A 26,789-nucleotide genomic window follows, 5' to 3' on the forward strand; every position below is an offset into this window, starting at 1 on the left:
TTAACAGAGATGAAGGTTGACTGTTGTGTCATGGAGCGCAGTACAAAAGCCATTACAAATGCATTGCTGTCTGTAGAAAAAGAGATGCTCATTTGTCAGAAAAACCAGCTCATTTTGGAGGTCAATTTGATCACCGTTATGATGATAAAGTGTAATCAATATAAAGGAAAGTTTAGAAACTGCTGGCGACGTAGAATAAAGCGGAAAAGGGATCCGTCTGTCATTCTGAGTGCACTTTCAAGCCCGATTGAAGACACGCTGAAAGAAGAGGGGAAAAAAGCTTCAAGTTGTGGGTTTTATTCATCATTATGTAAATCCAGTCATTTATGGTTGTCTTAAGAGATCAGAAATAAAGTGAGTCAACATCTAGCAGAGAAAACAGTGCGCACAGGGATTACAAAAGAACAGAAAGAGATCAAAACAGGAAGGAAAGAGAAATCCTCCGTTGAATAAAGTCTACAAATCCTGAACAGGGTTAAATGCTTCAGATTTCAACTCTCCACCCTGCTGAAAAAGTTTACAGTTCTAGTCAAAGTCCAATCCAATGAGCTTTAGTTTCCATGTGAGTGACAGCGAGAGGTGACTGAGCCCAGAGCGGACTCACGCTGTACAAAAATACCCTGGCCGTTTGAATTCTTTCACTGTACACTACATAGCTTTTATATAATAAAGGAAAAACGTTCACCCAGACACGCATACTCACGCCGTTTCAGGCCAAAGCCACTTTTCTGCTGCTCCACGTGGAAGAGAAAAAACTGCTTTGCTACACAGCTAATGTTACAATTATGTTTAAACCAAAAGTTGACTAAATAAATCTAATGCAGTATTCATGTCTGTATATATTTATATAAATATGTGCATATATGTAGACCAAACAATATGAATAAGGTTTCTTATAAATCAGTTAAATATGTCTTTCTGAAAATGGGTTTTTGCTTTTTTTTGGCAATAAACCAATTAAGGTCACAATTTTTTTTCTATTAAACTTTGCCTTTGACCCAGGTGAAGGTCGTGTCTGTCTCAAGATCTCTTTAATACTTAATGACTAAAAGTAAAGCCAATTTCCATTTCTGCACTGGATTAGAGGCAGAATAGTCAATGAACCAAATTTAACTTCAACAGAAAAATATTGTAAACACACTGAGTCCCTAACTCTGCAAAAACATTAACGTTAAACACTACTTATGTTCAATAAACAAGGTTTTTAATGAACAGAGAAGTAAAACACATTTTCTTTAAATGGTGAGGTGTAGAGCCGTTCACGTTGATGCTGTTGTGTTGTACTTCCTTGCTCTGTAACAGCTGGATTGTGAGTCGCTCCACAAAGAAAAAACCTTCTCATCCTCTTGTAGATAAAACTCATTTTTCTTCAAGTCTGAAAAAATTCACTTATTTCCCCGACTGATTAAAACTTGGTTTTCTATAAGTATCATCAAAAGCTGTCAAAAATTAACTCCCTCCTCTGCATGCAGACGCTTCAGAGAATTTAAAGACACTTTACATTCTTAACCTTTACTTCTAATAACATGAGCTTGTGTTGCTTCTGGTCTGAAGAAAGATCATTTTAAGTTGAAAATATCAAGATAGGAGATCAGATTCAAACGGACTGATGTTCCGTCTTGTGTGTCACTACAAGATCACATGCACGTGGTGGTAGTGAATGAGAAGCTGACGTGACAGAGCCCAACAAAATTCAGTTTTTCTGCGTGCGCGTTTGCGACTCGTTGGTTGAGGTCCGGTGTTAGCTACGAGGAGTTTGACGTGTTTGGGCTCCAGCCCATTTGATACGCTCTCTCAAGGGTCCTCTTGCAGTCCTGCATCACCGTGCTGAACACAATGTGAGGATACTGGACCACCAGCCTCTCCACCGTCTCCTCGTTCACCTGCAAAACAAAGAACCACATCCACATTTTGGTTTATTATATCAAGCTTCATTTGCTCATCTGTTTTCCAAGGCTTTTGGACATATTTTATATCACAGAGCCAATAGTGTCTTATTTCTCTTAATTAAAAATGCAAAGCTTCAATATTTGTACAGTTTCTACAACCCCTGCTAGAGATATAAACCAACTGGACTAATTAAAATGGCATTGACTGCAGCTTTATTTATTTAAGCAAATACAAATATAAGTGTTTTTTGCAACCAGTATCTGTGTGCTCATAGTAGTGTAGTAATTGTAGTTTTCCTTTGTGTGATAATAGTTTAAGACAAAATCCCCTTTTTTTAACTTAACTTAAAAACAAAAAAGACAATGTCTCTATTACACTTAGCTTTAAAAGAAAAAAAAAAAAAAACATTTTATATCTTTATTTAATCAGTTGATGCTTTTTCCTGACAGGTTAACACAATATGTTGAGCTTTGTGGCTAAATATAGCTGATGATCTGTTTATTAATGTAAACAGCTCTGTGTTTCACAGCTTGTTTTAATGCCTGGTTCTTTTTTTAAAAAATGAAAAAGACACATACCATGCATTGGGAAACAAAAGAAATAAAGCCAATAAAAACACACAAAAACGTACATTTCAAGACACACACAGTGAAGAAGAGGAAACTAAAAGACATATGTTAAGAAAACTTGAATGAAAATGAAAAGTACAAGCACTACAAAAAGGGGTACAATCTTGAAATGGCCATAACATATTGAATAGATTTAGAGAAAATGAAAATATTAAGGACATTTTCAAATATATGACATTTTTATTTATATAAAGAATAAAGATATTTTTTGATCTTACTTAAAACGATTACAGATGCTGATTTTCCATCGACCATGACACTGGGTTTCTAAAACGACCAATGTCAACATCTGTAAAATGCCATTGGCAGATTAAAATTATATTTTATAATAACTGGACAGACTTTAAGAGTGTAGAGCGTGTGGACAGGCTCATCTGCACACACAATTGTACTGTGGCGGCAGGATTAGCACCAGAGGACAGCTGAGCTCACCAAACTAATGAGGCCTTCATTTTCTCAGAGGAATAAAAAGACAAGTGGCTAATAGCCACTCTAGCGCTTCTTCAGCAGCCTAACACACTGTCAGGCCATTTCAGGGAGCCTGGAGTGAAAGAGTCATCCAAGCTGACAAAGAACAGAAGAGACGCCGTGCTGAAGACTTTAAGAGGCTGACCGCAACCTCGCCAGCATTTCTCCCCACCCACGAGCCGGTGTGACGCTTTCCAGGAGAAATGATCTGTCAACATTCACTAGTGGGTTGAGGACACTGTCATCAGTCGACGCCAAAGCAGTGACAAAGTGTTTCGTAGTTGCTCCTGAGTTCAAAGCCCGAGAACTCTTTAGTTCTTAAAGAATAAGTCCAGTACGGCCAGACTTCCCAACGTCTTACCAATTTGGTCTTTATTGCCCATTTTCCTTCTTTTTCTATGTTCAATAACACTGATACTAATAATGAAAGTAGGGGCAATTGTTTAAGTAGGTGGATTCTTGAGGGGACTGAACCAAAAAGACTCATGAGATTCAATGAAAAGATGGGAACTGCAGTCCATTCAATACACGATTGAAGGAATTTCCAATGATGTTCACCGGAGTGCTAAAGAAATTAAAATCTTCAAAAGTTTAGTCAAAATTCAAAGGTTTAGACCACATGTGTCAAACCCAAGGCCCGGGGGCCAAATGTGGCCCGCCATGTCATTTTATGTGGCCCGCGAGAGCATAAAAGTTTTTAAATTCTTAAAATAAAAATTTTCTTTAGTTGTTTACATATTATTTATGTGTAGCTGCTGTTGTAATTATTCAATGTTTGCAGGTCTGTATGCAGACAAATTGTTGTCATCAAACCATCAGATGGATGCAAGGCTGTGTGCAGCCTTTTTTTGTAAAATGTTACATGTAATACACGTTCTTTCTAGCTCAGTTTTATGTTATTTTTCTTTATTCATTTGGACAGTTTGATCGTGGGTTTTAACAAGCGGAAAAAATTTAAAAGGATTAATGCAAGAGTAACAAGCAAACATGTTTTCTATGCAACTGTAATTGTCACTTTAAACAGTTATAATAGATAAATAATGAGTTTTTTAACATTAAGGAACAGTTGCATTTATTTTTTATTACATTTAGTCACATGTATAAGTTATATTTGGCCCTTTGAGGACAACCACTATGCTGACGTGGCCCTCGGTGAAAATGAGTTTGACACCCGTGGTTTAGACCTTTTCCAGTTGATGGCGCAGTGGTTAGCGCTCCGGCCTCACAGTCAGAAGGCTCTAGTTCGTATCCTAGCTGGGACCTTTCTGTGTGGAGTTTGCATGTTTGCATGTGCAGTTTTCTCCAGACACTTCAGGTTGTTTCAACACTTAAATGTTAGAAATTAGTCCATTTGTTACATGCCTGACAGTATCCTGCTGTTTTTACTCACATGGACATTTTCTCCATGATTATTGGTTCCCAGAAAATACACCTAAAAACATCTATGATGTTGATTCCTGTGCAATATCTGCCCATTTTGGTGCGATCCAGCACGTTTAGAAAGTGTTGCCTCAATAGAACATTCATCTTTAGTTTTGAAAAGTACTCCAATGTCCACAGGGTGAGTAAAAGTAAAAAGTAATGGATGACAGCCTGAGCGGGAAGTTTCCATGCCAGACTGTTATGATGACAAGAGCTTCCTGTTAGCTCTTCAGTGCAGAACTGAACTGCACAAAACACACACTGCTTTGCTCCGTCCAGAGACCTGAAAGGCTGCTCACATATTTTCAGTCTCACTGGTAAGCCTAGTTTAAATATTTAGCTACTCTGTCTCAAAACACCGTCATTGGATGGTCAGAGCCTGGAGCCCTGCTTCAGCTGACCTTAAATCTTATTTATACTAGGAGGCAATGGTGCTCCTTAAACACAACACAAACTTCAAGAAGAGTTACTGACTTTCAGCTAAACAGTCAATAATAAGTATGAAATAATTTAAATAAAATAAGCTCCATTTCAGAATTTCAAGCATAAACAGGAATTCTTATGAGTTTCTAGTTCTGGCTTTAGAGCATCTGACTGCTGTAAGCACCAATGTAGAGATGATCAGCTCACCAGTGTTGTTTTCTTCAAAGAGCTAAAGCTTATTTTGACAAATGGATGAGCCTCATTACCATACAAACTGCCCCCCCCCCAATCAGATTGCCTTTATAACACATTATGCCATGTTCTTGAACAGAGAATAAAACATCCCCAGCTCGTTAATCAGCGCTTAATTACAATTAAAGTAGATCTAAAGAATAGACCTGTCAGGCTGATGGGAGACCATAACATTCATTAATGCTAATTTAGTGCAGCTCCACTTGCTGAGCAAACACAGAACACATAACAGACCTCACAATCTAAATGCTGAATCATATGCTAATTGCTGGTTGTGGCAACACTAAATGTTAAGGTCGAAACAATTTTACTGTGATGGAAACCATGAAAACTATTACTTTTCTTTTTACTTTAGCTTTGAAATGGCATCACACAACAGGCTTTCAAAAAAACATGATTAGATGGACCCTAAATGTCCAGTCATTATCTGATGTCTTGAGTTATTAAATTTTTTCGTTGATGAGTAAATCAGGATGATCCAATGTTCTTTGTCTCAAAAACGGCAGTTTCTTTCTCTCAAAGTACAAATAGAAAGGAAAAAACTGACAACGTGGCAATGCGTTGTTCATTTTGCAGACATAACGTAAATGCTCTGACCTTTGATGCAGACATGTTTGGAACAGATAGGTAAGGAGGCTTTTCAAAATAAAAACTTGGGCTTGACTGGTTGTTTTTTTCTGTTCAGTTTTGTTTTTAATAAAGCCCACTGGTTTGGGGTGTTCTGCGTCCTGATTGGCTGTAGACCATTTTCAATCAATCTCTCTGCAGATGCGTTCATTTTGCCAAATTTACATAAACATCAATCATGAGCACATCTTTGATTTCATTCTATAACACTGGACTTATTTTTCCTCAAAGTTTTCACATCTGTCTGGGAAAAGTGTATAACCTGCATAGTGACAAGTTTTACAGCCTTAAAGGACCTACATCATTCTATTCATAAGCCTTTTATAGTAAACAATATCTATGTGCAGGAACCAAACCTGCAACCTTCTGATTTGATGTTGACTGTTCTACTCCTGCGCTACAACCACCCCCCTAAAGTAATAAATTAGATAGTTGCCATACATACCAGGTTTTTCTGAGGATAACATTTCAATGGTAAAGTTGCATATCGCAGTTTAATCCCAGTTAATCAATCTTTTTAGGCATTTTTAAAAGCTCTGGACTCAAATTTGCCATTCTAGTAGATGAAAAATGTGTGAGAGAAGAAAAAAAAAAGGTTTAAAATCCAATTAAGGGGTCCTGTGACTTCAGACACAAAAGACTTCTGTAAAAGATGCCCTCCTTCAACTATCTTCCACAGTCCCATGTCCTTTCTCTGGCTGTTTTTCTGCTGAATTTGAAGCGATGACGTTTCCACACCTGCTTGGTATTTGCAGCTCATAACTGATGCTTAATGTTGAAGGTCAGAGTAAATGCTAAAAACACAGATGAGCCACTGCATTCCTCTCATAACTGTCTTCGTCACCATGTATTTTCTTGGCAAAAAAAATTGATATTTTTTTGTTGTTGCTTATTGTAAAACATCCTGAGCATTTATAGAACTGAGCCATAACAACCAGATAAGTGTTCTAAATATCTGGCACCTGGAGAGATTTTTATCTTTTTCTATTTAACCCACACAATCCTGCTTTTCCTTTTTTGCATGCACAGCCCGTCTTTCAAACCGGCTGCCAAGTTTGTAGGAGAGCCATATGATAGAGCAGATCACTGGAAACTGATGAATTTAATCTTTGAGAAGCATCTGGGAAAGCCAGCCACAGATATCTGGACTGGAGCCTATACTTATGATATTTTCCCCCCATTTTAACTTCAAAGATGCTGCTCTCTAGATCCAAGCGTGGTGTAATTCCTTCTGACGGGAAATGTGCTGTTGTCAGGGTTTACAACAGGATGAGGGAGGAACGAGGACAAAACAAAAGGATGTATATCGGAGATGTCATTCAGCAAAAAAAAAAAAAACTTTTTATCTGAGAGTTTTGGGTCAGAACACACAACTGCTTGTGTGCTATTACACAAAACAGCTTGACAGCAATGAGTGAGTTTTGCAGCTGACCTCTGAAATCTTTAGGAGTCCTCCTACATGCTTTACATAGACCCACTGATGCCAATGCCCTCTATCCCCACGTAAAATATACATTTACCGTAAACACCGGGCCTTCATGGCAATAAAAAAAGAGTCATAAAGATGAGTCATGCAGCAGCCGCTTCTATTCTCGGCTTGAAAAACATAACACAAAGAGGACAGGGTTGTAAAATTGATAATCAGCTACTCAACAAAAAGAATGGATACCGTATAGAACACGGTCGTGAAAGGATACTCTAATAGTCAAAGCGCTGGAGATAGAATAACAGTGGAGTTTTAGAAAGAGAAGATGTCAAAATATGACATCTATTTTTTAAAAACCCACTAAATGTGGTACTGTAGGAGGCTTTAATATCTTTTATAAGTTGGAGTACAATACCAGAACCTATCAATAGACTTCCTCTATTTCTTCAAACACAGTTCTACTGGATGAGCTTCCCTCTCTAGTAGTGATGCTGCAATGTACAAAGCACTGCTGTGACACTTCTTCTTTTGACTGCACTCAGTTTTTTTTACTTTTAAAAGTCCCACTCCGATTATTTTTTTAACTACTGCAAAAGCCAACAAAAAAAAAGAAACATTTTTTTTAGGACATGAGTTGTAGGCGGGACCTTTGGTGCGAAGTAGCCCCTGTTTCTCGGCATGCATCTGTTCATACGCTCTCCTGCTTACAGCCCCTCGCACCCCCAACCTAACATAAGCGGTGCAACAAAAATGGCGAGGAGTTTTGGAGCCATCCAGTTGTACATGTTTGAGCCAGATGACAACCCAGACGAGGAAAATGAAGACGTACATGGATCTAGTTATCTACAAGAACAGGGAGCTTTTGGACCTCTCAGTTTAACAAATAAGCTCTTTTTCCAACAGCATGTTTTTTTCTGCTCCTGATTCACCCCATTTGAGTAAAAAATACTCAGAAATGCAAGTTTTTGCTTAAGTTTCTTCATGTATGTCCTCCATAATGGAAAAAAATTCCATTAAAACATGTTAAAGACACCAAAACCACAGTTTTCATCGGAGTGGGTCTTTAAAAGAACAATACATTCCCCTAAAAACACAGGGGAAAAGTCTTGTGTTGCACTGCGCTGGAGTGCAACACAACTTTTGCCTACTTTTAAAAATGGAGGCTGGGTCAGATTGGGCATCATAGTTTCGGCCTGGCTTCAGCTCTTCAAACAGCTGAGTAAGATTTTTAAAAAGCAAAGAAAGCTTCACTTTGTTGTTGATAATGTGGAGATAGATCCCGTCGAGAAATCAGTTATTTTGTGCATTTCTTAGCAATATGCTTAATGCCGGAGAATGTGCAAAACAAGAATGCGTCACACAATATTCTAGTAGTTAATCAAAAACTGAAATAAAAATAATTGTATAAAGGTTTACATTTTTTCTATAAAACTATACAAATCCTTTTGATAGTGCTTAAAAAGGTGTGTTCACCGTCTTCCACTGCTGACACACAAGTGGGAAAAAGATTTTTACTGAAGTTTTTACCAATGAAAGTGTGTAATTCACGTGAGAAAAGCAGAGGTATGTGAACGGTCACCACCCATAAAGCTAAATTTAAATATTTACGGACTGAACGGGACTCCAGAAGTGCAGACCCCGATGAAGCAGCGCTGCCACTCCGTTTTAACATGCAGCAAACAACCCACAAAAACAAACACACTTTCCTTGTCCTTCATTGTCCACTATCAAGCAGACAGAGTATCAGTCAAGCCATAAATACATTTGGGGTAAATGTTTACAAAGCCTGTTTGGGCAATTGGAGAAATGCAGTGCATTAGGTCTTAGTAAAACACGGCTTAAACAAGTCTGGGTTTAAACAGAGCAGATTTATAGCCTTCTTTAAAGTACTTAGAGAAAAAGCCCCATTGTAAAGTTTCCAAAGAAAAGCTGCAAAACTGAGAGATAGGTCTGCCCCTTTGATAGTAATGGATGGAAAAAGGAGGGAGAGATAAATTGATGGGAAAAGAAGAAAAAAGAGGGAGATTTAAGGAGTGGATGAAAGAAGATGCAACTGAGATCCTCATAACTTTATTTAAAAGGATTGAATATTTCTAAAAGAACTATTGATGCGTTAGCTTGAAAGCTCAAAGGGGGGAACCTGCTTTTCACCAAAGAATAAGCTGTGCTAAATCATTCTGATTTGGTCCCACAAAGCAGACCAGGCCTAATAGAAATCTGCAGTGCATGGCTCTGATTGTGCTTTTAAAGAGCAGATAGGCAGAGCTTGCAACATCTCAGGTCTGGTACTCTTCATCCCTGCACAGCGTCAGACTGCAGCAGAACCAAAAGGCCGGGTGTCAGTGCAAACACTCACGCATGCACGCACAAAGAGGGATGGGGGCGCAACTGCAAAAAAGGGTCAGGGAGAGAGGTTTTAAAGGCCAGGTTGGTAAACCCCGCACTCCATCATGTGTGACAAAAGTAAGTGTAGGAATGTGTGCAAGGCTTAACCGAATGCCTCTTTTCTGCTCTCTTTTTTTTTTTATTTGCTGACTGGTGGAAAAGAAAGCAAAAACATGACGGCACACTTGGTTGACAAAACCAAAATTCTAGGTGATGCAGATAATATGGACTACATGAACAAGATTAAAGTAGAATCAATGGAGTGAATCAATGGGGTGACAGCAAGTTATATGCTTGAAGATATTCAGAGGCATTCAGTGGGTACCGTGCTCACATGAGCTTATTGTTACTAAAGTTATATAGTGTTTAATTATTCTGTTCATTCAGCTATTATGCCCATCTCTTAGTTGAATAATCAAAAAGCTGTTTTTTATTTAGGTGAGTTTAGTGTTTCCATGAACTTATATTTTGTAAACATGAACATGCACATAAAACTTGGGAAAGAAAATCTAGCAGGTAATGTCTCTCCAAAGACCCACTTTCATGAAAATTGTGTTTTTAACACATTTGTGTGGCATTTTTCTGAGGATGGAGGAGATAAATAAAGGAAATTCAGATCGAAATAGCCTTTCTGAGTATTTCTTTATTAAAATTGTTGTATATGAGAAGCAGGCAAAAAAAAAATTGCTGTTTGAAAATTAGCTTTTCTCGGCCACAATTCGGGGGGGAATTTCAAATGAACTAGTGCCGGCCTGCAGAAACTATGTCCAGCAAAAAGGATTCATTTTTAATTTAATCATTTAATCATAACTGAAAGACAACTGGGAACGCTTTTAAAATCAATAAAAAGATGATAGGAGTGGAACTTTAAGAACTGATCTATAACTTTGGCGTAAATCTGTGCCCAAAACGGACAATATTTGCAATAAAAAATGAAAAATGGAGAGGAGATAATCATTTTGGCGACACAGCTTTAACAAAGACATTTAAAAATGAAAGGAAACAAAAGACAGTCTCTTTTTGTAACGAATAAACAAAAGTTGAATCTGTGAATACGTTGCATACGCATTCTGCATTTTCAGATGCTTGTGAAATGATTGTGTTGCTTGTCCAAAGGAAGTAGCTCTGGCCTTGGATATACATGGCTTTTATGATGGGAAAGGGAAAAAGGCAGGAAACAGCAGCATTAGACAAGGAAAAACAAATTAAAACAATAAAAAAGCCATAAAGTGAAAGACACTATATAAGTAATAGATTATTTAACAGCAAAAAAAAAAAAAAATCTTAAGCTTATGATACTCCTCATTTCTGACAGTAATTTTAAATGAAAAGAAAGCAGGGGAAAAAGACTGAGCTTCAGTTATAATAGCAAGATTTACTATTGATCTGAACAGTGGGTGGAAATCATCATGGACATATTTTGGGGTTGGAAGCTTCCCACAGTTTCCCGTTTTACAAGCTGACTGGAAGGGGGTTTGGTGAAAGCATTTTAAGGAACACCATCAAATACAAAGAGCTGACTACATGAAATTCAGTGAAGGTCCAAAGCAGACGAAGAAGAGTGGAGCATCACACGCTATAGTCATCTTTCTGAACCAGTTCAAGTTGTCCTCCAGCTTTACTTTCATCTGTTTAAACAGTAATAATAAATACGGTAGTATTTTTTCCATTCTGACATTAGAACTCACTTTTTTGAGTTAAAATTTTAAAAAAAGTTGCCACCCTTTAAGTCACAAGGTAATTTCTAAACAATGTAGGTACTTTTATCCTGCAGTGAGGAAAATGGTTTGTAAGTGGAAAACAGTTGCCAATCTTCCCAGGAGGGGACGTCCCAACATGAACAGTGCACTTTCCAGATAAATTGCCAAAAAGAGTCAGATCTCAGACTTAACAGTGACCAGAAACCTTGTTACATGTTACATTCATTCATGAATGAATGAATGAATGAACAGTTACAAAAGAATTTAGTAGGATTTTTTTTTATTTTTTAGGCAAAATAAAGATTATTTTGTGTAGACAGATTAAAAAACAATGCAGTTTATGTTCTGATTGTTAATTGGAAGTTGTTGGGACCAACTTTAAGACCTGGCGAAAACCATTTTTAACCATATTTAGGAATACCTATGAATCTCCTTTGATGTTAAGCAAACAAAATCCACGTTTGACTTTCATTGTCAGAAAGCACATGGTAAAAACACGACAACACAAAAACACACGCAATGAAAGGCCGCAAACACACACCCCTCCAGAAACGGACAGGACAAAATCTTGAGTGGTTCAATACCAGCAGAACTCTTTCAATATATCCACAACAGGGACCATTCACCTTTAACAACACATGGAGCAACCCTTGATCTCCTTATTTTCGAGAGCCACAGTGAATTTGTGATATTGACTTTAAAAAACTTTAATTAAAGCAGAACAATGGTCGATGACAGCAACAGAGCAATTAAGAAAGGAATTATCCAAACGCCCTAAAAGCATTTCTACTCAAAGTTTTTGTTTTTGTTCTATTCACAGCCTATTCAAATCTTGACAGTATGACACATTTGTATTATTGTTTTTAAAAATTCTGGCTTAACTGTAAACCCCCCAGGCATTCTTCTGACTGCATACTAAGCCATATATTTTAAAGCTTTTTTTGATCTTAAAACAAGAAACAAAAAACATCCTGAAATCAAAGGAGCGTTCCAGAAAGTCAGAACAGAACCGTCCACCCAAAAACCTCCATCAGATTCTACTGACCTCAGCTGTGGTGAGTAAACAGTGCTGGTAATGGAAAAAAAAAAGTGGAGGGAAGGTAAGCAAGGGAAGAATTAAATGAACTAATTGAATGAGCATGATGTGAGCGGCATCCAAAACTCAAACAACCTTGCCTGTCCTCATGAAGAAGTGAAGGGAAGAGTAAAAGAAAAAAAAAGAGGAAGGGGAGTAAAAACAAACAGAAGTGACAGCAAAGAAATGCATAACTTTACAGAAGAGCCAAGTGAGGTCAGGGTAACGTGTGCTTCGGCGGGATCCTTCTATTTTTTTGGCTTGAAGGGCAGTTCTGAGATGCCCTTCAGATACTCAGTGAACTCTGTCGGGATGTCACTTTATTTCACCCTCTCTCATTCACTGTCCCTCGCTTGTGCCCTTTAAGACGAGATGAAGGGATGATCAGGAGGCGGCTTCAGTTAAGACCTCCAATCAATACAGCTCTTCTGTGAGGGAAGAGGCTCCAAGATTACAATGAAAATCACAAATGGCAAATGACTCTTTCAAACTACTTTCTTGACTTTGAACAGTCGAGTTCAACCAAAGCCGGTAAAAATGAAACCAGATAGGCTCCATTTCAGGCAACGATTGCGGTGGCTTTCTGCTTAACTCCCCTTCATGTCACAAGCCTTTGAGCTGAGGATCCCTGCTGCTACCAATAACAACACTAATCAAAGAAAGTTTGGTCGAGCTTCCAAACTCTCGTTTTCTAAACGAGAGTTAAAATGCTTCCTAACTCCTTGCCGTGCTTCTTCATTGTTTTCTACACTGTAAACCTCCGGGCCCTGAACAATTAGGCCCTTGTTTATGCCTGCAAATTGCTGTGCCGTGCCTATCCATGTACAGTCCCTTGCAGCTGGGTGCACCAGTGGAACGACCATATTGATTGGGATGTCTGTTCTTTTAACAAGGCCTGTCTGGATGGTCTATCAGGGGGTGCTGCAGTGCTCATGTCTGTTCCCCAAACGCCATTCCACCTCAATTCAGATAATGGGAACCCACTTCAAAAGTGCTTACACTCAACACTTTTTGAAGTGTAATTTTAAAACGAATACCCAGCACTGACTTGGCTGTTTAATTTAACCCAATTCTATTCCTATTTCCTCCTCGTTTGCAATGTTTGTTAAATATTTCCAGACTTTTTTCCCCATTCTGCTCTCGTCCCTGATCAATGCATCTCTTACATTCTCTACCAGTTGTCTCTGAAGAGGCCAGCAGCAAACAGTGTCATTATTTTCCTAAACCAGCTTCATGCTGACTGCATGAGTTTGCCTCTCTTTGTTTCACAACCTGGAGTGGCCATTTGTTTTCTCTCTAATGAAGTAGTGGAGAAGTAGTTGGGGAAGACAGAAAAGGAAAGATTGGTTCGAGACAGGAAAGAGAAAAGCAACGAGGGGAAGTTCAAAAGTATTGGAGGTGAGGAGCAGGGAGGAAGGGAGAAGAAAGACTGAGCCAGAGGAAAAGAGGTGCATTTGAACAAGCTGTGAAAACGTTCAAGGAAAACATTCCACTGGGGCAGAAGAAGATTAAATTCCCCAAAGAGACACATTAGAGAATGAAGACTCTAAATATTCACAGACTGGCCAGGAGGACCCATTACAAAAAGAAAAACTACAGCTTAACAAAAAGAGGTAAGAAGGCATAAAAATTGTGTCCAGATAAAAAGTGCAATAAGTCAAGCTAAAGTGTTGCATAGCAAGCTTTTTGATGGAACATTTGTGACACTGCTAGCATTGGGAAAGTTTCATATGAAAAGTACATATGTCTTTGTGTCTGCCAAGTCCGACGGACAAATTACTGTTCCTCTATAGAGATTATTTATATTAAAAACGAGACTTCTATGCCAGGGTCTTAAATTCTAGAAGTCAAAAGCACAGTCTGGAGAAATACATGATGTTAGCATGTGTTTGTGGAGGTGCAGAAAGCTGTATTTCTCCCGCAGACTCGCTGAGCACATGCACTGACGCACCGAATGAAAGAAAATAACATCTGATTTTAAGAAGGGAAAAAAGGAAACTTTCCTCGTGTCTGTGCACTTCAAAAGACTGGCAGAGCCAGAGCTTAAAGAGAACCGAATGATTTGATCTTTTGGGGTGAGTCTGGATCAACGGCATTCTTTCTTCTTGTCAGAATGTGGTTGTTTGGCCCCCGAAGTCAGATTGCTGAAATCATATGAGGGCAGAACATGCCATTCACACACAGGCCTGAAGGTTCTGATTTCAAAATTTCATTAGCTGTGTTAACAGCAACATGTACCTCACACCGTCACAGAGACCTTGCATTTTAGCTGCATGAAAGTACAGAATGAAGAGTTTATACTTTCCTCTCCAAACAGAGCCAAATATAGTGACCAAAGGCATATCCAAATAGGAAAATTTAGTGACCCTCCAGTGGATTTCTGTAACACTTGCTTGTGCAAAGTCTGTAGAGAAAAATCCTCTTATCAACCTAAATAGGAGTGGACAACACGTTTGGATGGCCTGGCTTCAAACTGTATATAGTGTGGAAGAACATTTGTATAAACTGTGACGAAGGAAAACGATCTTTCACACTGTTCCAAATGTGCACCTCCACCTGGATACGGTTACCAATTCTTGGATGAATTCCACACCTTTCGAATCCTGTGACACATTCAGGGTGACTGTTACATTAAAATTCCTAACATTTTGACAATTTAAACAAATTTACTCTGCCCAAGCACAGCGCTGCCCACTTTGTCTGCACCTTGTCTGAAGGTTGTCATAAGCCTGCGTTTGTCTCAGAACTGACAGTCCGAAAAAAATAAAAAAGCTCCAGGAGCTTTATGAGATATTTTTAAGAATGTGACATGGAGAAACAAGTAGAATCTAAGAAAACAATTCCTTATTCATTTTAATGGCCAAATGTATATTTTGAAGGCGATGAATCTTTACAACATGGCCAGCAGTGTTGGTTAAGCCATGGCATTGATTGTTCTTTTCAACTTTTTCCAACTTCTTTTGCTGTTGTACCAAATTCCAACAAAATACACACCTTGAAACCAATTCTAATAAAACTCTCTGCAAGTAAATATTACTGTTGAATATTTGCAATACATCCAAAACTCTGTCAACACACATTTCAGCAGGCATTGCTAACAGCACAAGTAGAACATTCTGTACAAGTATGTTTAGGTGTTTATTTTTGCAACACAAACAACCGTGGTAAGCTATGCAGAGGTAAATCATTTCAAAGTGGAACCAGTGGCAATAACACTGTGATTCCTAGCACATTGGCTTAGACAGAAGTCAGAGGATGTCTAAATATTAAGACTTTTTGGTCAAGGCGATAAATACCTGTGTACTGGCAAATGTTATTAGTTAAAGAGTGGAGAACAAAATAACATTTCAGATAAACAGGGGTATGAAAAATACATTCCTAAACCCAAAATGTTCCTAATAAAGGTTGAAAGTTCTTTTTACAGCAATTCCAATGTCTTTTTTTTGTCCCGACTCTGCAACACCACTGTCAAACACAGATTACTAGTTATCAAATGATAATTACGCCCTGGAAATTAACCTTAAAAGAACTTTTTATAATAAGGTCTTTCTCGTGATCATCTTTAAGCCTTGACTCGCTGTTTATAATAGGATATAATCTCGGATGACGGATGACTCATGTACTTCACGGAACGGTGGCCTTGACCCCAAAATGCTGCTCTTTATTTAGGTCATTCTCTCATTTTTTCCTCTTTCCCTGGTAAAATGTCAAATTTTCTTATGAGCACAATGTTCTTGAAGTTATATGAGCAGATACATTTACTGAGAGTCTCAGAACATGTTGACATTTTCAAAATGTATAACTATCTTTATGCTGCATTAATTAACAGTGTGATGTTATGTAAAGTGTTAGTTAATACAGTTTAAATTTCAATCAATTGATAATTTGCCAAAATGGTTAAAGGGACTTGAAAACAAATTCTGAAAAGACAGATGGCCTTTGGCACATTAGTTAACTTTAGTGGACATTCATCTGCCAAAAAATGGAACGTTGAAAAATCTAAAAAAAAATAAAACGGCCTAAAAGGCTTAAAAAGAACAAAAACTTTTTCATTAAATAAAGGTGTTCAGAAAGAGAAAGGTTCTGACTCAATTACTGAAAAAAAGCTTATATAGTTTCATTTTCAACTAAAAATATTTTCTAACTCTTTTTTTAAGGTATGAAGTAACGGCAGGAATATTAAATAAGATGCATTAAAAACCAACAACATATGAAAGCGTACCCTGAAGATGAGTCAAAAATGCATTAGAATTCTATTTTTCATTAGAATTAGTAACTTTCATTCAAACGGTTTTTGCTTGGGAGTAATCAAATTTTTTTGTCTTTTGTGTTTGCTCAAAAATGAAATTTAACTGGATTTAAAAATATATTAAATACATTGTGTTGAACAAAAGCACTGGACAGAGGGATGGAGGAAGACAACCAGGCTGGGGCATAAAGCTGTGCTAAACTCAGTCAAAGTCTTGCTCCAAAGCAAACAGCTGAGGTTTGGGGTATTCCTCAACCATTTCTTATCCAATCACAGGCTCTGTACATGTGACGCTGTCAAACATGTGTCATACAGATATGTGTATCAAGGAATGGGCTCCTGTTTTGTAAATTACTGATTCATATATTCTTGGAAAAAAATTAAAGTTGTTATACTTTAGCATTATTTCAGCTGGATAAGTAGTATCAGCCTCAAACAACCACAAGCCAGCAGAGTATTTCACTCATTCCATCCCTCACAAATGTATATTAAAGACTGGTCATTGCAGAAAAGATGTAGGTCACTGTGTTTTTATTAGCTTGGCTGTACCTATCGATTGTTGGGTCACTGAGTCAGTGAGGTAGTGGTGAACTAAATGAAAATGGAATCCAAGTGATCACCTTCTGTGTAATGCAGTTAGTCTTTACTACTCAGAGATAAATATGATAGATACACATTTAAGTCTGCAGTAATGCAAACTGAGAGTGCAGCCTCATCTCTGGGACCTCGCAAATGGGGGTCACTGTCAAATCCTCGTATATTTTAATTTTATTACAGTCTAAATAGATAACTATGATGCACTGATGTTCTTGTCCCACTTAACGATAGGAGACTATTCATTTTTATCTAAGAAATCCATAGGGCAACCTTACGGGCACAGCATGACGATAGCGCTGACTTTATAATGAAGGAAAAAAGCGACGAGGTTCCAGCCTGGTGAAAAATCCGGTTAACGTCTGTTTTTTTTTTTTACCTAAAAATCAACTTCCTCCAACACTGTTTGAAGGCAACAAAAAGGTGTTTATAGTACATTTGTTAAACTAAAAATCCAAAGTAAAAATGATTATAAATGTAATAATCCAAATGATATCATCAGGTACACAGCCCAGCAGCTTTAGCACCACAGCCTGAACTTAAGACTTCTATCAGAGCAGACTAAAGTGTCTAGGTCAACCCATGCAGCTGCTCTCCTTCCCTTCTTGTCTGCCCTCATCCCACTCATGTCAGACTGCATGATCCCACACTAAGTGGATGCATCTGTGCTCGAGTGAACCAACAGCAGAGGTGGGCTAAGTTGTTACCATGGCAGCACAACTACATGCTCTGAAAACAGGTTAGTTACTGGACAGATAAAAGGCCAAGATGAAAGTGGAAGGGTGACTTTGGAAAGAATGTCACACAAACCCAAAGTCAGTCTGACAAGATTCAATTTGTCACTCCTACCAGCAAACTTTAATACATAACACTCAGACGTTCAGGGCGGAGGCCAGTCTCCAGAAAAGTCACTATAAAACTGGGAGCTTCAAAGTTTATATGCTGAGGTTTGAGCACATGTTTGTGGCTATGAGCAGTGTATTATTTTCGATAAAAAAATACACAAATGCGTATTTAAATTCTTAAAATTTACTCTCAGTACCCAATTATACATGCACTGACAGATGTGCAATTATTTGTGTGCCACCAAATCTTTTGACATATATTTAGGGCAACAAATAAAGCTTACCTACGCAGGCTGTAGCTTGTGGCGATAAACTGCTGAGATATTCCCAGTATAAAGTCTTTCTTGTCCAAGACTTCAGGGCTCTAGTGGTCTTATTTCATTGCTTGTTTTGCCTGATGGTGACTAAAAAGCCCAGATATCAGCTTTTTTATTTCTACCCTTGTAATATTTGGTGACAGTTTAAGTTGCCATCTAAACCAAACCATACACTACATACATAAACCCATCTCTTGAATGCAAAGACAAATATATGTTGGCTTCTAAGAAAGTAATGCAAATAACAACAACAACAACAAAAATCAGGGTCAAAAGAAGCTCAGTAGCAGAAAACATGGTGTGTTGAGTCTCGTTACCTTGTCACATCTCATGAGACCCAAGTAGCGGAGTGACTTGCTGCTCTGAGCAATCTGTGTGGCTCCTTGGTCTGTGATGTCTTTACACCAGCCGGCATCCACTGTCTCTATGGTAGTGCTGTACTGGCCAATGGCTATCAAAGCTGAGGATGGAAAACAGGAATTGTGGGGAAACGAGAAGAAGGGAGGTGAGGGAGAAAAAAAACACAAAGGTGTTAGTCTGACAACCTTTCTGATGCAAATGTGGTAGCGATATTCTCCCACTGGGATGCACAAAAATATTAGATGAAACCAGGGCAACTCGTCTGGCCAACTGTGACACATAATTCAGATGTTTACACAACACATGCACACACTTGCATATTGAAAATAGCGCCTGCACCTATGCTTCCTCAGATGGCACAGGCTTCCTCTCTCAGAATATTGGCACAAGTCACAGACCTGACAAGGCAGTGACAGTGCTAGAATGGTGTGAGTCCATGCTAGTGCACTGTTTTCTGTTGCTTGTGTTTGCATGTGTTTACGGCTGCCAGGGCAGAATAAAAGTGTGAGGTTAAAGAGTACCCACCAAAACAAATATCTGTGAATGCATGAGCATCCTGTGTACTCGCTTCCCTTATGCTACGTTCACACTGGGCTTGGCAGTGCGCATTAAAGCAATTGCTTTCAATGAAAAGTCTGTAAAAATGCATGTAGATTTATGTTTTTGGCTTCCAGGTTCTCACATCCATGTGTCACTACGCAATTTTTTAAAATCAGTTTTTGGGTTCTCTGTGTCAAAATTTTAACCAGCTGAACTTTGACCAATTAGGGACTCTGCTTTGCTAGAAACGTCTGGGTAGCGTCCTATTCAAAACATTGGAGTACCAAGAGTTTGAATATCAATAATGAAGGAGAAATTAATAATTATGGTTTGTGCCCGGCCGGAATTATATGACATACAGTCTTTCATATATCAGAATAGAGCTGTGAAAGAAAACCCCGGAGCGAGATTCACAAGATTTGCACCGCGTCAACATTTCGCACCAAGCCTCTTCCAAATGCGATTCCATGTGGTAGTATCGGGTAGCGACAGTCCAGTGTGAGCACCTTATGCTAAAAGTACATTCAAAAACCCACGTTCAGCGTGTTCTTAAACATACCACACATGCCCAGTGTGTAAGTAGCTTTACAATTATTTTATAGCATCGTCTTACATGTCAGTAACAAGCATAAAATGAGCTGACAGAAATGGGGGTGATTTATTCTATGATCTAGCACTGATAGTTGCTGCATTAACATAAATACACGGAAGGACACCTAATCTTCGCCATCAATCTCTGAGCCGTCAATCAATGCATAGATGGTGGAGACCTGTGCTTCACCAGTCAATTGATAGTGCAACTTGGTGATCGATTGGCAAGTCAGGGCTTTGTTCTTCACTCTCAAAACCATCTCTAATGAGAAAGGGGATGTAGGAGGAGGAATAAAGAATGAGAAATAGATGAAAGGCAAAGGGCCTTAGAAAGCCTTTGACAGCACCTTCAAATAGTTTCTTAGCCCTGATGTTGCTTTCTCAATCAGAAAAATCTATTTTACTTAAACTTTTATTTATGAATAAGCTTAAGAGATATCTTTCCCAAAAAGTGGGCTAAACAATTATCTTACTTTCTACGTTACAAATGGTGCACCACAAGTTATTGTATTGAATACATGAATGGGTATAGGATGTAAGTACCTCTATAAAAAAGGGCAATCTTTTTATAAGTACTTAAACCTCCTCCCTGCTGTGTGATGTGGGCAAAAGTCAAAATGTGCATGCAGTGTGCAGCAATGTATAGTCTGACCACTTTTTCTTAGACCACTTTCTTTGCGTTTCATTGTGCCATATATAATAGCACATTAGGCTGAAGAGTCTGTAATGCAGCTTTGAAGCTACACCATGTTTCACGCATAAAGACATAGTTGGGTAGAAGCTACAGAGGGCTAAGTAGATGAAAATAACACGAGGTGACCATGGAATTGTTGCTGTTGCTGATGCTGATTGTTGCTGTTCAAACTTTAAACTTCTAACCCCAAATAGTTCGATTACAGAAAACAAGCACTCCGCTATGATAGTGAATGTCAAAAAAATGCAAGTAAGTAAAATGTTTCATGAAAATCTATATGACTGTACTGCACTTATCCAACTTCACAACAGTTATCTTCATTGGATTACAAATGCAAGGCAAGAGGAGCCAGACTGTACAAACACAATGTATGGCAGTTTTAGAAGGCCAAACATGTACAAGATGTATAAAGAGAAGATTTATTGAAGAAGTTATAAGATATAGAACTCAATACCAGATAATCAGTCACCAGGTTTTTAGAATATACAATAATACCTCTTGCTGTTATGTCTGTTTTGCTTTTTGTTCATGAAATCCTGTTACCTCTGGCAGAATAGATAAAACCTTTAATTGCATTTAAACATTTAGATGTTTGTATGATGAGAAGCTTTAAACCAAAACTAACATTGCATACAGTAAATGCTTTGAATGCACGCTTTAATTTCTGTTGAACTATGACTGCAGACAATTTTCTTTAGATGGGTTAGAAAGATAATAAAAAATAGACAATCAAAAGTTTTGTGTGAATGGCCAATCGACCTAGACTTTATTATTTTGGCCAATTAGGTCAGGGAGTGAAACCTGTGCTTAAAAGAAGGTTTAGAACTCAAAATGATGATAAACTTCTCCTTGAGCAAGGTGTTTATATATGTTTCTTGACAAAATGGTAAGTTGGTTCCATTGTATTAACAAATAGTAGAAACTGTATTTTCACAATAAAAGCACTCACTGCCTTAACCAGTTCACAATAATTTGGAGTTATACAAACATACAAAGAGGTTAAAGAAAACGTATGGAAAGGCAGTGAGAGTCGAGAGGGGAGAATAAAGAAAGTAAAATCCAATTCTGCCAGTAAGACATGCAACTACACAGAAAAAGGTAGTAATGAGTACACACTCTCCTGCCCAGCCTGAAAATGGCTTTAGGATCAGCCTTTTCTCTACACCTAATTGTTTGTATGCATGTGTGTGCCAGTGCACCACTCCTTTAGCCTGAAAATCACCAGACTGAGGGATTCTCCTTAAATCCTGGACATCATTTACTTGGCGCATGGTATACTTATCCTGCCTTTTACTAAGTCTTTTTTTGGAGGGGTGGATAAGGTTTTATCCATTTACTATAAAACAGATTTGGAGGTTCACCTTGAAAACTAATCTATCCCAAGTTCTCCGAGGATTTTAGGACAACAAATACACTTTTCCATAAATAACGAACTTATCAATCAGCACATCAATATAAAGTGTTATAGATAAGTTAATATCTTTTGGGACAATAATCATGCGCATTTACAAGGGCAACATGTATAACTAATTTCGAATAGAAAGTTTTACTGTTGTGTTTGATTTGCAGCAAATAATGATAGGTCTTTTGTGACTGATCTACAATTTTCTATTCCATATTTTAAGTAAATTGTACATAATAGCAGAGTTATTAGACTAATTTAGTTGTTCATAATGAAAAATGCATCTTTACAAAGAAGTGATCATTGTTTTATTTATTTTTTTCCAAAGAAGTCTATTTAAGGATTTATTTGAAAAACAACAAAGAAAAAGCTCTTATTTATTTTTTTCCTGTCAGTTTTTCCTAAGTCACTTCAACCTATACAGAATTCAGACAGACTGTATTTTCTACTTGTTGCTTTCATTGAAACTGTTGCTTGCCATGGTTGTTCTTGCAAGGATGACATCTAGATGCATGTCAGTAGATGGAGGTAAAACAGAGATATTGGCTAAATAAATGGACAACATAATGCATTAATATTAATGGGGTTAATTATTGAATTACCACAGACCTTTAGGTAAAACTAGTCTGAGACTGATGGTTTCCAGGAGTAAATCATAAAGTAAAACCATAAAATCTTTGGTGTTCCATTAACTTTTACATAATCCCCGAAATCAGGTTCTATAACCTTTATATTTCTCACATCAGCGACACGATTTATGTTATCTAACCTAGTAAATGGCATGTTTGTCCAAAGGAAGATTTGAGGTTAAGGTAATAGCACTCCTAAGAGCAGTGTCAACAACTGGTCAACTCGAGAGAAAACCTTCTTTACTCAGCCATCTCTTTTATCTATAAATGTGAAAAACTAAAGAGGTTAACTACCTTTTTAGATATTCACTTACTACATTCTTCTAAATAATGGTGGGCTATTAACTGCACTAAAGCCATTCCCTTGATTATCTGCTGAAACTTCAACGACAGCTGGTGAAGACAAAATGTCTGGAAAAATGGGATGCACCAAGTTGCAAAGATGCACCATGTTTCAGTCTGAGTCTATGTGAAAAGTAAAAAAAACAAAGCATGGCTGATATTTTCCTGAGAGCACACCTAAAAAAGTTCATAACTGAGGATATAAACATGGCTTTATAGGGCATGTGCTTGTGTTGCCTTTGCACTCTACTGATGTGATCCAAAAACACTAACCGCATTTGCATTTGAACTTGAAGAGTTGACTTAATTTAGTTTAAACATTTTTTTTAAATTGAATGAATTTACAGATAGTTTCGAAAGCCATAAGATGCTCAATCCTACTCTAAAGGATTTTGTTTGTTTGCTTGTTTGTTTTTCTACCTTTATTTGTTTGCTATTCTTGTCAAACTCCCCAGAATATGGACTTTGGAGGGGGTGGAGAGTGAAGAAAATCCATTACAAAGAGCAAAAAGAAACTCCAAGTTCTATTCAAAAACTCCTGTCTTAAGCTCCGATTGTGATCATCCTGGACAGCCACCAATCTTCTATTTATCCAGCTGCACACATAGTTTGCATGAAGATTTTCTATATTAGAATTAGATTAATATTAGAATTGAAATACTGCTTAAAGGGTAATTCTTTCAAACAGGGGCATAGAATTTGTACAAAAACTAAACCTGCAAGAGAAAGGATCATAATGCTCTTTCCATTAAAAAAAAAAAAATCACAGCAGCTTTGGAAAATTCAAAGAGCTCCTGAACAATTTAAGCCATTTTATCAATGAATTTAAAAGCTACCAGGGTAAAGACTTTAGTTTAGTGGTTCTGTACGAGCAATAAAGTGGGTTTTAATTGCATTAAAAGTATTTTACAGAGAATAATAATGACAGACATTATTGTCCTGACTAACATTTTCCTTGCAACTTTATGTGACAATCAGAAAGGTAGGGGACTTTTTAAAATTGGACAGTATAGTATGCTCAAGTTTTTGTCTTTGTGTTTTCATTTAAATTTCAAAAGGACTTCCCTTTTTAATCTTCTTTTTCTTTCGGCTTTTCCCATCAGGGGTCGCCACAGCGAATCATCCTTTCATTCGCGGATGAGTCGCATGGTTATCTTGGCAACGTTTTACGCCGGATGCCCTTCCTGACGCAACCCTCTCAATTTAGCCGGGCTTGGGACCGGCACAGAAGCAGAGAAGGGAAATAGGGAGCAGCCCGGATTCGAACCCTGGTTTCACAGATGGAAGGTGCCGTAAACCAGCACGAGCTAAACCGGCTCCGACTAAGTCAATTAATAAATAAAACTCGGATTAAGGTGATATTTAAAAAGGGCTTTTAATGGTTTACCATGTGGACTTTAAGCATAGATTTGTTGTTTTATCACTGACTGAGTTTTTTTTTTACTTCAAATAAAGAATAATGGCAGACAGAGGCAGAAGAGATATCGTCAAGATGATTTTTGACATGATTATCCAAATGTTCACAGTGAAGAAAGGCAAATTATACTATTAAGGTCACTGTACAACAACATCCAATGCCTGGTCTTTTATGAAAACAGACTTCAGTGGATTTAATTATGATGAGATTTTGCAATTCCATGCACAAAGGAACATTTATGGCACAGAGTGGATTACATCAGTGAGAACCTGATGACCAAAAAGGAATAAACTGTTAAAAATATCTACAGCCTTGATTTCTTCAAATCTTTATTTTGCCAGGATGACAAAATCAAAACATTTCAAACTTATTTCATTAAAGAAGTTATTTTATTCCCCAGAAGCAGACATGCAGATGCCCTTGAGGTCACTCTGAACAATGTCCCCACAGAAAGTTTACTTTGAGTTTTCATAGTTCCCATCATCAGAGCTAATGGCACTGCAGACCTCTGAAGGAAAAAGTGTATTTTAATGGAGTTTAAGGGTCAGTTTACGAAAAAAAAAAAAAAGGTTTTAATTTTAAAAATAGATTTTTAAATTAAGAGAAAAAGAGTCATAACTGTTAAAAGTACAAGATTTTAAGATGTAAATTTATATTAATAAAATCTCGTAAATTTACAAGATAAAACTAATAAATTTACAAGTTTTTTTCTCGTAAATATACGACTCAGCTCTGCTGCTGCGCAGCGTTCACTTGCTGCTCTGTATGCTCACTTCCACTTTAATATCGTAAATTCTCGAGTTTTTTTCTTGTAAATTTACGACTTAAAATCTCGTAATTTTACTTTTTTTTCCCGGTGGCCTTAAAACTCTGTCACACTCAGCAACTTAGTACTGGATTTAAGATAAAAATCAGCAATTTGTTTAAGAATGAAAGTATTCATGTTATTTCACTTTAGGTACCGTAATTGCCGGGCTATGGAGCACACCTGATTGCAAGCTGCACCCTCCCAATTTAATGAAGATTAACCACTTTCTAAACATACAAGCAGCACTTGTATACAGGCCGCATGTTGTGGCAATTCAATTGGCACGACACCGAGACCATATTAGTCTCAGAGTGGGAGGAGCAACCAGTAGTTATAATAAATAGCCTATTTATTTGAACACACCCACATCTGCCAAACAGCATGGACCTCACTTCAGCTCACAGCTCCCTCACTTATGGTGTGAAACTTCACACCCAGATTCCCCACTTCCCATGAGTCTTAGGGGTTTAAGGCGGGGCTAACCCCCGGTTCGCCACACTGTGTTGCAGATTGAGGATGTATATGTGCTGAAACCGCATGCGTGTTTAAGAAGGAGCAGGGAGCTGCAGCGGAACGCGAGAGCAGCTCTCCCCTCCTTCCGCCTGTAACACGGCAACAATGTGGAAATAACAGGGCTGGTTAAAAAAACATACCAGTAAAAGGGAGCAGCAGTGACTTACAGTATAAGCGCGCGGCAGAGGCTCTGCACGGCGTGCCGGAAATTTCCTTCCACAACAGTGAAGGAAACTTCCGGCACCCAGCAGACCGGCCGGTGGATTTTTTCACGCTGCTATTAACGATTGCTTTTAACTTGAAAGCTTCGTCTTATTGTAGTGGGGGTCACGTGCACGTTGGGTCTAATGGCACCAAAGGATTGTGGGATGCGGCTGGGCATGGGTGTTTCTTTTATGGCACCATGACTTAAGTGTCTAACAACTGAAGTCAAGTCAATGCTGTTTGGCTGCTGTCAAAGCAATCATGCTTGTTGCTTTACATAGAATTATGCAGGCAGTCTCCCCTCTATGACTGCCGGAGCGCTCCTGGCGGCTGTTAAATAACAGCATAAATTAGCCACATCATTGAATTAGCCACAGGGTCGAAAGTTGGTGACAAAAGTAGTGGCTTATAGTCCAGAAAATACGGTAATAGTTTTATCTCCAATACATTTGATTGATTAATGCCTGAAGGAATCCTTTGATGTTATAGCATAATGTTATTACTTTGTACTGTTCCTCAGCTCTGTTTCGTAAGAAAAAATAATAAATTGATAGCAATCATGCATTGGTATAGATACAAATATGTGGCGTCTGACCAGATCCTCGCTGAAGCATTATGCTACCCATTGGTGATATTTGAAAACATTTGATGTGCAGTGGCGCCAGTGAGAATGCAGCTTCAAATAGGAAGGACATGGACATTACTGAACTTATTTTATGCCCAGTGTGGGAAAGTGCTAGCCTCAGACATGTGAACAGTCTATCTTCATCTTCAAAGAGAGCCGCCTGACTGGGCCCCAAACTAATTGGTCAACTGTATACTAAAAGTAACATGTGAAACATACATGCTCAGCAGGTGGGAAAGATAGAGGAGCTTTTGCCTGCATAGGCTGAGAAATCAAAAGATCCTTATCTGAATGAAAAACAGTCAACGTTTTAAGACCGAAGCAAAGCTGCATCTTCAGAAGTCCAAAAAAGCGACAAATAT

General features: G+C 38.0%; 1 protein-coding gene across 4 annotated transcripts in view; it reads right to left on the bottom strand.

Moving 5' to 3' along the window:
• Positions 1-281: 281 nt before the first annotated feature.
• fbxl17 (F-box and leucine-rich repeat protein 17) overlaps positions 282-26,789 on the bottom strand; it is a 225,135-nt gene continuing 198,627 nt past the window's right edge. For 2 of the 4 annotated variants that reach the window (XM_004072302.5, XM_020705797.3), the window contains exons 10-11: positions 18,620-18,762; positions 282-1,883 (exon numbers count right to left, since the gene is read on the bottom strand). In XM_004072302.5, coding sequence (XP_004072350.1) covers positions 1,746-1,883; positions 18,620-18,762 — 281 coding nt within the window. In that variant the 3' untranslated portion in view covers positions 282-1,745. The remainder of the gene's footprint in view (positions 1,884-18,619; positions 18,763-26,789) is intronic. The other 2 variants (XM_078953147.1, XM_078953148.1) reach the window with 1 other exon arrangement.

The sequence above is a fragment of the Oryzias latipes genome, chromosome 9 (genome assembly GCF_053564925.1).
Source record: "Oryzias latipes strain Hd-rR chromosome 9, Olatipes_Hd-rR_3.1".
NCBI classification, from domain to species: Eukaryota; Metazoa; Chordata; class Actinopteri; order Beloniformes; family Adrianichthyidae; genus Oryzias; species Oryzias latipes.